This window comes from Labeo rohita, chromosome 20 (genome assembly GCF_022985175.1).
Source record: "Labeo rohita strain BAU-BD-2019 chromosome 20, IGBB_LRoh.1.0, whole genome shotgun sequence".
Taxonomy (NCBI): Eukaryota; Metazoa; Chordata; class Actinopteri; order Cypriniformes; family Cyprinidae; genus Labeo; species Labeo rohita.
In genome coordinates this window covers 12,692,622-12,707,120 of record NC_066888.1, presented here as the reverse complement: position 1 = coordinate 12,707,120, position 14,499 = coordinate 12,692,622, and the positions used below count along the sequence as shown (strand labels likewise).

Sequence of the window (14,499 nt, the reverse complement as noted above, 5' to 3'; positions counted from 1 at the left end):
TGTAACAAGTTAAAAACAGTTATTTAAAGAGTCTGAAAAAACTGTTGTCTGTTCCATTCAGTTGCACTCGGTTTAGCTGTTGTGTCGTGTCTGTGTGTGTGTGTGTGTGTGTGCTCTGGTTATCTTCTTACTCTCCTTATCCAGATTGTGTTAACAGTCACGTAATTTATGATCATGACTGACCACTAAAAACTAAACATCTTTGCTGAGTTATTTGATCATTTACACCTTGAGGCATCTTGCATTTTGGGCACAATTGCATCCTCTCCGCTCTTGAATTTCTTTAATGCAGCTGCTATAAAGATAAATGTCCCCATGTTGCCTCTGTAAGATAAAGCTGTCCTGTTAAGCTCAAATGTAATGACCCATTAGGCACATGGGTTACACAGTATATTTCTCATACGGGTGAACCGAGAACCTTGGTCTCAATGATCTTCCTGTCTTCCTCCTTTTTCTCAATTCCTGTCTTTCTCCCGCAATCTTTATTCGCCACCATAATCTCATCATCATTTATTCTTGTCCTTCCCTTGCTTTAACCTCCCTGTCACTTTCACTTTCCCTCACCATTCTCATCATTTTCGTCCATGTCTTTTAACTTCCTGGTCATGACTTCTTTTAAACCCTCAATTCGCTTCTTTTCACATACCGCTTTCATACTTTCCTTTCATCCCGCCCTCTCTCCTCTCTCGTGGTGTTCATCTGGTGCTGTCAGGAACCCCTGTGTGGCTCTACATGCAGGTGGCCCCCATCAGGAATGAGAACGATAAGGTGGTCCTGTTCCTCTGCACTTTTAAGGACATCACTGTCTTCAAGCAGCCCATTGAAGATGAGACCACCAGAGGTAAGAACTCTAAACCTCATCTTGAGTGTTGCACTTTGTGGTAGAAATTGCATTAATGTTTTATGTGAATTTGACTTTTCTCTTGAGAAAAACAAATGATTTAACACATTTATTAGAATCATTTTTTTTTTTCCTGTAAAAAAGGTTCTTTACCTGGAAATTTAAAATAAATTTGAGAACTAAAATTTGACTTTTAGGTGTTAGAGATTATATCTTAAATTAAGTATATCCTTCCAAACGTTTAAAAATGTTAGAAAGTATAAAATTATTTATTTATTTATTATTTGTTTGTTTTATATTTGCAGGTATGCATCAAATAAAATATAGTGAGGTTTACATTTAAAAGTCCTTAGCATTTTATTTAAAATAATGAAATGAAATATTTAAAGTAAATGTATCTACACAACATTTTTATTTATCTATTTTTACTTATTTTAAGGATATTCGTATATTTTTACTGGGGAAAAGAGGGGGAAAATACTGGTTAATCTTTTTTTTTAAATGTTTTCCAGTAAAAATGTTCTTTAAACAGGATCAGTGTACCTGAAAAGTAATAGTTTGACTTTTTAAATGTGTCTGGGAAGTAATATTTGAACTTTTGTTATGTTTCCAACCAGCTTTCTTTATTTATTAACAGATTCACTTAAAAATGATAGATAATTTTAATAGATATATTATTATAAATCATATTTAATAAAGTAATTAATTAAAGTATCCACCTAACAACATGTATTAAGGTTTACATTTAATAGTCCTTAACATCTTTTTAAAAACAATACAATTAAATATTGAAGGTACATTTATCTACACAATATTTAAGGTAAATTTATTTAATTTAATTTAATTTTTATTTTTACTTATTTTAAGGATATTCAGATATTTTTACTGGGGAGAAAATACTGGTTGATCTATTTTTCTTATGTTTTCCAGTAAAAATCTTCTTTTTCTAACAGATTTACTTAAAAGAAATTAAAAATAATATTTAATAAGGAAATTAATTAAAGTATACACCTAACAACATTTAGTAAGGTTTACATTTAAAAGTCCTTAACGTCTTATTTAAAATAATGAAATTAAATATTTAAGGTAAATTTATCTATACAATATTTACTCATTTTAAGTATATTCCGATATTTTTACTGGGAAAAAATAGTGGTTATCTATTTGTCTTATAGGATTTCCAGTAAAAATGTTCTTAAAACAAGATCATTGTAACTGGGAAGTAATATTTGGACGTTTTAAATGTGTCTGGGAAGTAATATTTTGACTTTTGTTTTGTTTCCAATCAGATTACTTTATTAAATATTATTTTAGTATACACCTAACAAAATGTAGTAAGGTTTACATTTTTAATGTTTTAAATATCTTATTTAAAATAATGAAAGTAAAAATTTAAGGTAAATGTATTTATACAATATTTAAGGTACATTTATTTACTTACTTATTTTAAAGATATTCAGAAAGTGTGAAAAATACAAATTAATCTTTTTTTTCTTTTGCTTTCTAGTAAAATTTTCCCAGTGTACCTGGGAAGTAATATTTTGACTTTTTAAATGTGTCTGGGACGTAATATTTTGACTTTTGTTATGTTTCCAACCAGATTACTTTATGAAATATTATTTATCATTTTTTAAGTTATACACCTAATAAAATTTAGTGAGGTGTACATTAAAAAGCTTTAATATCTTACACAATATTTCAAAACAAATTGATTATATTTTAAGGATGTTTAGATATTTTTACTGGAAGACCATATAAAAATACTGAATTAAGGTCAGTTGGATGTGTCTTAACTGGGGATGTTTATGTGTTGAAGCCTGCTTTGCACAATCGCACATGGTAGTATAATGAGAGCGACAAGCTGTCACTTTATGTTGGGGAGTGCTGCTTATCAGCAGCAGTCAGCTGTGGAGGTTACTTGTATAGGCTATATGTATATTTATGATTGATTGGCATGGTCAGATGCCACTTTTCCCATCATTTACTCTTTCTTTCTGCTTTTCTGTCTCTCAATCTCATACAAACCAGTGGCTATTTTCCTTGTCAGCTTGTGCTACTGCTAAACTGAAGCACTTGTCCTTTGACAGTGATCCTAGCCCACACAGGAGCTCTTTAAAGACACACACACACACGCACGCACACATATATATATTTGGAATTTCCCCTCAGAGACTTGATGGCAGCTGCTGTCACTTTGTGGCAGGGCACCTGTGCCCAACTGAGACTCTTGTCAGTGGGTGTGTACAGAGCGACAGGAAGTGAGTTCAGCGAGTATCACTCTCAAACAGATAAACAGCCTATCAGAAGGAAAGACCATCCAATGAACAGGCAGTGCTGAAATGAAACCATTCTGCATTTAGTGACAGCTGTGATAGCAAACGCTATTAAAAATAAAGGCCTCTAAAGGGGGGATTTCAGTAACAATGCTATAGAAGAACCATTCTGAGGTCAACCAAAGAGCTTTTCAGTAAACAGTTCTTCAAAGAACTAAAAGAAAAGTTTTGATAATCAATTTGAAAATCTAAAGAATCTTTTTCTACTATGAAGAACATTTTGTGCAATGGAAAGGTACCACAGTCATAAAAGAAACCTTGGGTATTAAGACGTGTATGGCTTAATATAACATCTCTTACTGAAATATGTAGTAGAAAACCCATGAAAGATTTATATTATTTAAAATATCCACATCGTTTAATACATATTTTGGACTGTGGCAGTGCCATTATTTCAATGACGTCAAATGGTTGCATTTTGTGAGCTACAAACTGCTATTTTACCGCAACACAATACTGATCTGATGACCACAGCTACTGAATGAGCTTACAGGTGGTGGTGGATATAAGTGTAGGCTTAAACCAAATTTCCCCACACTTGGGTTCAGTTTTACTAACAGCTTGCACCACCACAAACCGTCTTCATTCACTGTCCTACCAATATGTAGGAATTTTTGAGCCCAAGAAAATATACTACCGTTCAAAAGTTTGAGGTCAGTAGAATCACACAACACGTTTTACTAACATTTGCACTCGTTACTGGCATTTGTGCCATTATTTAATGCCCCAAAAAACTGTTTTGCTCTTGAAATAGCTGCAGTTATTGTTGCTAAGAGGAGGCACAGAAGAGAACAGAGAGTGTGTGGTAGACAAGAGAGGATTTTTTTCACATGTATTAATTTGGAATGCCAGAAGAACACATTGTTCGAACATATCGTTATTTTTAATTTGCTTCAGGAAATAAAAGACAACTTGGAACCCTCAACTAGGAATCACACAATACCAGCTCTATCAAAACTTGCGACTACACTAATTTGCACCGCGCTTGGTATATTGCATTGGTCGATATGACATCTTGAGATGTTGTGTCTGTGTTCTTTCATTTGTTAGTAAATCACCTGTAGAAATTTCCCCTCTTGCGCTAATTTGCCCTGTTTAGTAAAACTGGCCCAACCAAGGAGTCTAAACGCCCCTGGATATCGAGTGAAATTCACGTTGAGAAACTCCTTCAGTGTCTGCGGCGTCATGACATGTGTCAGCATGTTTACATCCTGCCAGGATGTCATCTCTGCCGTTTGTACGCTCTTTCAGTAGCTGTGGTCTGCTAAAAGCCTCAAAGGCATCTTCCCTTTCTTTTCTTCTTGAAAGCAGTAAAGACTTACATTGCTTCTTTTGTTGCCCTTCAACTGACAATTACAACCAAAAGCCACACTATTATTTTATTTTCTGAGATGTGTCACGGTAAAAAATGCAACAGGTAGTGCCAGTAGCTCACCACGTGCAGTCATTTCATGTCATAAATAATGGCGCCCCCCCCCATAGTCCAAAATATGTATAAAATGATGTGGATTTTTTTCTACTACATATTTCAGTAAGAGACATCATTTATGTTATATTAAGCCATACAAGTCACTCTTTATTAGCATCAATGGTTCCACGAAGAACCTTTAACATCCTTGTACCTTCAATTCACAGAAGGTCCTTTAGAGTAGCAAAAGCTTCTTTAGATTTTTAAAATGTTCTTCACACTAAGAAAAAAATTTTTTTGTAAGAATGTTAACTGAAAGGTTCTTGAGGGAACCAGAAAATGGTTCTTCTATGGTTTTGGAACCTTTATTTTTAGAAGTGCATGAATGTGAGGTTTCTTCAATGACCCATTGATGCCAATAAAGAACCTGAAGTCTAGCTTTAGTGCTTGCATAGTAAACTACATGCTTTGGCAGTTACAGTCACATGGCGTTTGGTATGAAAATGTCAATGAAAACATCACTATTTCAGCATGATTGTGGCCTCAACCAATTACGGCCTATCTTCTCCTTGTTGAATAAAACTCTGGCTGTATCTGTATAGCTTTTGTTAAATATTTATGAATATAGAAAATTATGTCTCACCGGTGACTGCACTCACATTCCTTTGACATAGATGAGCATTAGTACTGCCTGTGTTGAGAATATAAGCTGCTCATCGCCACACCAAACCGAACTTTATTAAGCATCTATCAGGTATTCAAATCACCTACAGTGATTACTTTGTAAATGAAGGACTATTTGCCCTTATCAAAATGTTAATCTATGCCACTTCTGACCCTTGATGCACTAATAAATATTAACAGCACAATCAGATTATTCATAGCCTGGCACGTCGCTTGAGCTTGTTGTTAGGTAAATATGAGATCTGTTGTTCTAAAGGGGCATTTGTTAAACGTCACACGCCAGGTGTGTATTCACTATTGCTTCATGAATAGCTCATGCGCATTTACAGATGAGAGAAAGTGCAGCATCAGGTATGGGAAGCCTGCATCCAGGGCTTTTAACATTAACATCAGCTTTATTGGCAATAAATTAGATGTTCTTTATAAGGTTCCTCTGGAAGTATGCGTTTAAACCATGATGTGATTGATGACTTTTCTGGAATGAGAGTGATGGGCTATACAGCATCTGCTACTTGATTTAAGAGGTTGTAAGTGGGCTTTTTCCTTTAGGGTTGAAGAGTCAGTATCATGTAAGCATATTAAAATAATTTCTGAAGGATCATGTGACAGTGAAGACTGGAGTAATGGCTGCTGAAAATGTAGCTGTCCCATCACATGAATAAATTTCATTTTGAAATATATGTAACTGTTGCTTTTAATTTAGGCTTTGGCTTCTATTATTGTTTAAGATAAAGAAATACATGCATTGAGCGTAGCTAGTGAGGCTTTTAGTGTTGCTTGCATCACAGGTATTTTGTAATTAGTTGTATAATCAAGATCTTCCCTAGAGCTTCATTCCATGTGACTGCTGCCGCTGGGGAGAGGATAGAGCTAAAAGCATAAGTACAGTGTGTGTGTCCATGTATGTTTCCATGTATGCTGTCTCAGAATCCCACTGGAATAGTGTTCCTTTCGGTAATGCTCTGCTGTGCACTGGTGGTCCAATGAAATATGCAAAGCAACTGCATAGAAATAATAAAGCACTGTTAGGTGTTGGTGCTCCCAGTGCACACAGGGTTACTTTGTGTTGTCTGTGTATTCGCCCCCAGCATTTAAAGGATCTGTGCATACATTTAAACCACAGGTGTGGGTGTTCTTTTTCTGAAGACCTCTGGCCTATCAGCATGATTTCATTGATGGTGGCTTACCCAGAGGGGCACAAACTTCAAATCATAGCAAATAGGGAAGGAAAACGAGGAATGAATATGGGCTCCATGGCAACAGTGAAACCCTTTGAGATCCTTCCAGATCTTTCTGTATGCATCTGATAGTTACCTGGAGAGGATTTTCAGCTCATCAGATGTATACTTTAGGACCCGGCATTGACACCAGTGTGAACTGTAAATGATGAGAAAAAATGTCTTTTTGCTGTGAAATATTTATTGATTTTTATAAAGTAAACATAAGAATAACTTCTATAATTATGAACACTTGCTGGAGTGAAGGAACATAGGTTTACTCAATTATCCATACATTATCACCTACATTATCACCTTTTTTTTTTTTTTTTTAAACTAAGCCTTTATCTTAAGAAAAACATTCCAGGATTTTTTTTTTTTTCCATATAGTGGACTTCAATGTGGACCAGTGCATTAAAATCGTTGTGTTTGTGAAATGGGCTGAAGGTCCAAATTGTTTCAATGCAGCTTTGAAAGGCTCAAATGTATATACTTCTTAACCACAAATGCTCGTCTTGCACTAGCTCGACCTCATGCATTACGTAATCACATTGGAAAGGTCACACAATTCAAAAAGGTAGAGTTGGGCGAAAAACTCTTATTTTCTCTTCCAACTTCAAAATCGTCCAAAATTGTCGTTACATTTTTTTGCAAAAGGCATTGACTTTCTTGCACGTTCGCTTTGTAAAAAATACTGTCGGTATTTCCACCTGTGTCACGCAAGTGAACTTTCCAACATGACTATGAAATGCGTGAAGTCAAGCTAGTGCAAGATTTGTGGTTAAAAAGTGTATACATTTTTATTTTTTTTTAGAAAATGACTAATTGTTTCTCTAGACAAGACCCTTATTCCTTAGCTGGGATCGTGTAGAACTCATTAAAGCTGCAATTTGGACCTTCAACCCATTGGTCCCCATTGAAGTCCACTATGGAGAAAAATCATTGAATGTTTTTCTCAAAAACCTTAATTTCTTTTTGACAGAAGAAAGAATAACATGAACATCTTAGATGTTCAGAAAATTTTTATTCTGGAAGTGAACTAATCCTTTAAAGAACACGGCTGGAATAAAGTATGAATAAACTATGCTGTATCACAGTAGTCTGCTGGATTCTCCACGGTCAGGTGCTCACATCCAACCCTGAAGAAAATTGCTTTCAGAATTTGTTTGTTTATCTGTATCATTACCTTATTTGCTTAATTTCATTTGGTAAATTAGGTAGCAAAACAATGCAAATAGTATGTGCAAATAAACACTGGAATCAGTCTGTGTGATTCTTAGTGAAATCTTGCCTTAATCTGTGACTCATTAACTACTGCAGTCTGTATAGCTGTTGAAGTCTTGCAAACCTTGTTTGCTGCTCTTCTACCAGATGTGGTGCATTCGGGCAAACATATGCTCCACTGTAGCTTAGGTCTGATAGAGTTGTATGAGGCTGCAATAGCCAAGATGAGATTTCTCTGAGGCTTTGCCTTATGGCTGCTCGACACAGCTACCTAGCATTGTTTTTCCCTGTAGAAGGTCTATATCTGGAAGACGCCTTAGGGGTCCTGTGCAGCACTGTGACTCTTTGCCCTAAGACAACCAGATGGCCTAAACCATCCATTGTTTTGTTTTTTCCCTTTCTTCCTTCTGTCTGTGACACAATTCATTTTTTTCTGTATTTTTTTTTTCAGTCATATTTTTATATCCTTCTGTGTTTTGAGTGTTTTTCCAAATCATGTTGTTTTATTTCAGATTAAAGGATTAGTTCATTTCCAGAATAAAAATTTTCCAGGATTTTTCCTGATATAGTGGACTTCAATGGGGATTAGCAGGTTGAAGGTCCAAATTGCAGTTTCAATGCAGCTTCAAAGGGCTCTACACAATCCCAGCCGAGGAATAAGTGTCTTATCTAGCGAAACAGTCAGTCATTTTCTAAAAAAAGAAAACATTTATATACTTTTTAACCACAAATACTCATCTTGCACTAGCTTGACTTCAGACATTACCTAGCCACAATGGAAAGGATCACACATGTTGTAGGCAAAAGTACTGATTTACCGATTTATTTTCAACTAAAGAAAGACATGAATATCTTGGATGACATGGGGGGTGAGTAAATAATCAGGAAATCTTTATTCTGGAAGTGAACCAATTCTTTAACAACAATATCAGAATAACATATATTACCATATAATACCGTATATTCAATGCCTTGGGGGAATATTTCAGGTTCATTGTGTACTAAAAAAAAATTTTTGTCAAAAAAATCTTTGTCACTGACAGCATAACTCCATAATATCTAAAATGCCATTAACTATATGTTTACATGACTTAAAATGTTTACGCATACATTAATATGTAAATTTACAGTATATTTTACAATGTTTGTTACCTTGACATAATAATGCTATAAACCCTAAACGGCCTTAAAAAAGTTGCAATTTAAAAAGTTTTACCTTTTGTGGTAATAAACATTATGCCATAAATGCTTCACTTGTGTAGACTTAGTTTAACTTGTAAGGAACCCAGAAAGTTCCTTTAACTTAAATGTAGCCAGTTAGCCTTTCTGACATAAAGCTGTCCCCCGCTGAATGGGCTTGAACAGACCAGCGTGCTATTTTCATACATCCTACCAATAAGTGCACACGGCTGATTTCCCCTCCTTATCCCTTCACTGAGTTCATTGTTCATGTGGCCATGCAGAAAGACTTCCCCTCTATGTCCTTGTTGTAATGAGAGAGAGTGGCTCCAAGAGTCCCAGTGTGCTCAGACTTTCTCTTGTACTGTATTGTTGTGTTTGAACATTCATGAGATGTGACTTAAATGGGAGAGCCGCACTGTTATTAATGTTTTACTTCTTTTTCCACCCTGTAAGCTTTTAAAAACAGTCCATCCTGAAAGCGGAAAAAGAATGGATGAGATTAACGGAAAAAAATGGTGTTTGGATTGGCACACTTCCTGAAGATCTTCCATCTATCTGACCCAACTGACTCTCGGGTTACTGAGATCAAAAGAAAAACTTCCCATCAGTCGTTATTAATGAGAAAGCAATGAATTCAAACGAGGCTCCCTGTTGGATGCAACAACTTCCTTCATGTCTCCACCATGTCATAATGCTTTCATTTTAAAGTCATAAAGAAACATTATGCCTTTGTGAAGAGCCCCCAAGGGTTCATAACAGTTTCTGTTTTTACAAAGCGAATAGATGAGAAAAGAGTACACTGCGACATGTTGATGACAAAGACTTGAAATAAGACATGGGCACACAAAAATCTATGAGTTTTTTGGAAGGAAGGGATGGGGTAGAACAGTTTTTGCTGGCGTCAGCATTTGCAGGAGCCTCGGTGGAAATCAGCGTGGGCCATTGCTTTTTGGCTGAGGAGCATGATGCCAACAGCGCTACTAGTTGTGTGGAAAAGTGGGTTTGTGAGTAAAGTAAACAGGAAGAAAAGTAGATAGGAGGCAAGGAAGTGTTTCTGTTGCTGATACACCATTTTGTTACTCTATGTGGCAGGATGGACCAAGTTTGCCAGGCTGACCAGGGCGTTAACCAATAGCCGGAGTACGCTTCAGCAGCTCACACCTATGAACAAGACTGAAGTCAGCCACAAGCATTCACGACTGGCAGAGGTGAGTGTCAACACACACTTGTTTTTCTATAGCCACCACTTTCCATTGACTTCTATTGTTTTTGTACTAACGATAGCTAATGATATTTACTTTCTCTTAGTCGTACTCTTGACCTTCAATAAGCCTTTTTTTCCTTTTTTCAGAATTTCATTAAAACTCTATTCAGCTTTTTTTTCCTCACAAGGACCTTTGGCTGGTCAGGTTTTGTAGCTGATCTTCATTTACTGTCTTTTTGGAGTCATTTGGACCTTATGGTGTAGGCAAAACCTGACCCACACACAAATATATGCACATACAAAAAGGTCAACTGCCTTTGTCTTCATTCCCACATGGCAGAAATGAAGTCTGACTTCATTTCCAGACAAATGATAGTTGACTCAGCTGTCCAGTGACTGCTGACGTAAGCTTTGTGTCTTGGAAACTTTTCACTGTATTATATCTTATGGTGCCCTTTCATGAGGTAATTCATGATGTATATATTCTATACAGTGCAAAGGGTAAAAAACTGGCTTAGACCAGCATGATTTTTCGTAAGAGAGTCTCGCTGCACTGCAAAAAATTTATTTTCATAATCAGTACTTTTGTCTTAAAACAATTACAGCATCCTTAAAACAGTAAACAAAAGAACCTACTTCATTTCATAAGATTTGATTTTTTTGGAGAATATATCACAAGAAAAATCGTAACATAAATTAAGATATTTTTAATGAAATCTGAGAGCTTTCTGACCCTGCATAGCAACGCAACTGACACGTTTGAGGCCCAGAAAGGTAGTGAGGACATCATTAAAATAGTCCATGTGACATCAGCGGTTCAACTGTAATTTTATGATGCTACGAGAATACCTTTTGTGCAAAGAAAACAAAAATAACGACTTTATTCAACAATTTCTTCTCTTCCGTGTGAGTCTTCAATGCACGTTCAATGCACAATGCAAGAGTACAAAATCTATTCTCATAGCTTCATAAAATTGAGGTTGAACCACAGCATAGATATTCACCAGCAGTCTTTAGAGCAAAGATGAAAGTAGGCTTTGGTCAAGCACGTAAGAAAGCTCGTAGTGACACCAGAACATCCAAAATATTTTTGATGTATCTTTTCTTTTTAATCTATCTCCATCTTCTCAATTTCTGTCTTTTCCAAGGCTCTTCAGCTGGGCTCTGACATCCTCCCTCAATACAAACAGGAGGCTCCTAAAACTCCACCTCACATTATATTGCACTACTGCACCTTTAAGACCACTTGGGACTGGGTCATCCTCATCCTCACCTTCTACACGGCCATCATGGTGCCCTACAATGTGTCCTTTAAGACCAAACAGAACAACCTGGTGTGGTTGGTACTGGACAGCGTGGTGGATGTCATCTTCCTAGTGGATATAGTGTTGAACTTTCATACAACTTTTGTGGGACCTGGAGGAGAGGTCATATCTGACCCAAAGCTCATACGCATGAACTACTTGAAGACCTGGTTTGTCATAGACCTGCTGTCTTGCCTGCCCTATGACATCATCAATGCCTTTGAAAACGTGGATGAGGTAAGCACAGCATTAAAGAGATATATATACATTGTTACTGTTTGAAAGTTTGGGGTCAGTACTTATTCAGCAAGAACACGTTAAAAGGTTAGTTGACCCAAAAATGGAAATTCTGTCATTAATTACTCACCCTCATGTTGTTCCAAACCTGTAAGACCTTTGTTCATCTTAGGAACACAAATTAAGATATTTTTGATGAATTCTGAGTGATTTCTGACTAGGGCTGGGCAATTCTTCAGATTTTCTTCCGAAGAACGATCCAATCGCATATCGGCGTGCGTGATTTACCGCAAACGTGTGACACGCTCATATCGCTAGGTGCCATTCACACAGAATGCGCTTTTGTGTTGACAAAAATGTGATGCGGGCAATGGAACAGGAAAAACATGCAAGAAGAGGGGAGTGAACTTCATTTAACTTCAGTGCCGCATTTTTATAATGCCGTTTCATGCATGAGACACTGCAAGAGACGCGAGTGCAACAGTCAAACGTGTCCATGTTTACATGGAAAAAACAATGGAAAAGCAGCGCAACCGAATGAAAAACTTATGAAGAACTATTACTGTATGTCTGATATTTCTTGTTTGCATAATGTTGACAGGCTGAAAGCTGCTGTTCACTGTTTTTACAGAACATTTATAATTAATAATAGTGTACTGGTGTTATATCTTCAGTCATTTTGTATTTGAATTATTTTGACTTTTGAGAATTTTTTGTAAAGCATTTCCTCGTATTATTTGTTAACATAATATGTATAAGACAAGTTTGTACAAGATAGTTGTAGTTAATGCATCTTTTCTGGAAAGATATTAAACAAGTGGTTTGTTTAACATTTTACATCATGTTGACAACTTCGTGTGTGGTACACCTGAATTTTCTTTAACTAGAATTTTAATAAAGAAAAGGTTACTTGAATCATGCTGTCAGTTACATATTCTAGTTGACTAGTTAAAAAACAAAAAAAAAAAAAAAAAACTAAAATACTTTTTGTGTGCAAAGAAAGCAGAAATAGCGACTTCATTCAACTATTTCTTTCGTCTCAGTTTCTGCCGTGCATTCACGAGTGCCTCTCGATGCATTTGTGCACATTCACTGAAGACTGACACGGAAGAGAAGAAATTGTTGAACAAAATCATTATTTTTGTTTTCTTTGCACACAAAAACTATTCTCGTAGCTTCATAAAATTAAGGTTGAACCACTGATGTCACATGGACTACACTCTTAAAAAAAAGGTGCTTTACAATGCCATAGAAGAACCTTTTTTATCTAAATGGTTCCATAAGAACCTTTAACATTTGAAGAACCTTTCTGTTTCACAAAAAGTTCTTTGTGGTGAAAGAAGGTTCTTCAGATTATAAAAAGGTAAGAAAGAGGTGGCTCTTTAAAGAACCTTTGACTGAATGGTTCTTTGTGGAACCAAAAATGGTTCTTCTATGGCATCGCTGTGAAGAACCTTTTAAAGCACCTTTATTTTTAAGAGTGTATTTTAACAATGTCCTTACTACCTTTCTGGGCCTTGAAAGTGTCTATACACGGTCAAAAAACTCTTGGATTTCAATAAAAATATCTTAATTTGCGTTCTGAAGATGATCGAAAGTCTTACGTGTTTGGGACGACATAAGGGTGAGTAATTTAATGACAGAATTTTCATTTTTGGGTGAACTATCCCTTTAACTAAATCCTTTTGTACCTTGAATGGTGATTTAACTGCAGAAGACCTATAAAAAGTTTACTGTGTGCCTTTCATCTAAATTACTGCCAAACAAAAATCTTTTAGTTTACAGTTTATTTGATCAGATATAACATATCTGATTGATCTCCGATGACCAATTATAGTCAAAAGCACAAATCGATAAACCTCCATCTTCTTTGCTTTTATTACTTTTGGTGTTATGTTTATGGAGTATTCCAGTCAAATTTTCTGTATTCAGTTCTTGCATTATAATTGATCTTCCTCCATGTTACTAAAGTTGGTGATTATTCATCTGTGCATCTTGCTTGCGGTAATTACTGTTTGCACAGGACTTCTCCAGCATACATTTCCATCTCTTACTGAGAAGAAACGAAAGTGGCTTGCAATCCTCTTTTTCACTTGCTGCATGCGTTTTTTTGTGCACGTCAGGAATGCTTTATTTTTCTCGTCAGAAAGGAGTGGGATTGAGTGGACCCCCTGCCCTTTAACATTTCTAGAGGCTGAAACTCGACATGAAACTGTGACGGGAAAACTATATCCATTATTGCCATCTCTTTCCGTATCAGTGGTTGCTCACGGTACTGGGCATTAGTCTAAATGGTCTCAACCCAGCCAGACAGTTCAATGATAAGTGGGCTGCTTGATTTCTGGAGTCTGTGTAGATGTGTGTTGAAAGTAGAGACTAGGATGGACTGAGATGGACGTGATGTTAGTTGTGTGAGTCAATGACCAGCAATGCTTGAAGCTGCTGTGGTATATTTTCACCACAAGAGGCAGCATTTGCCTCAAAGATTAATATAAACATAAAAGAAGATAATGTGATAAGTCACCAAAATGGGTTACCATCATTTTTCAAACCATCTTCTTTTGTGTTCCACACAATAAAGTTAAGAAAGACATGAGTTATTGATGAATGATTTCTCATTTCATTTTTATTTTGGAATGAACTGTCCAAGTGTTCTTGAAATAAATTTTAGCATGCTAGTGTTCCTAGACAATCTCTTACACCTGTGTTTTGAATGAAAAGCACTTCCAGTGCTCTTTTTGTACTTCTGTGTACTTTGAGTTCTTCTGGGGGATCAGTGGGAGATTTTACTTGCCATATTTCTTTTTTTATCTGTCTGGAAGAATCAGTCCAACTAATATACTGTAGAGTGCTGAGAAGGAAGCG

The 14,499-nt window shown here is 36.1% G+C and overlaps 1 protein-coding gene across 1 annotated transcript in view; it reads left to right on the top strand.

Annotated features, from left to right (window-relative positions):
• kcnh5a (potassium voltage-gated channel, subfamily H (eag-related), member 5a) overlaps positions 1–14,499 on the top strand; it is a 118,323-nt gene that overhangs the window by 23,846 nt on the left and 79,978 nt on the right. Inside the window, exons 4-6 of the mRNA XM_051138689.1 lie at positions 713–841; positions 9,982–10,097; positions 11,242–11,634. Coding sequence (XP_050994646.1) covers positions 713–841; positions 9,982–10,097; positions 11,242–11,634 — 638 coding nt within the window. The remainder of the gene's footprint in view (positions 1–712; positions 842–9,981; positions 10,098–11,241; positions 11,635–14,499) is intronic.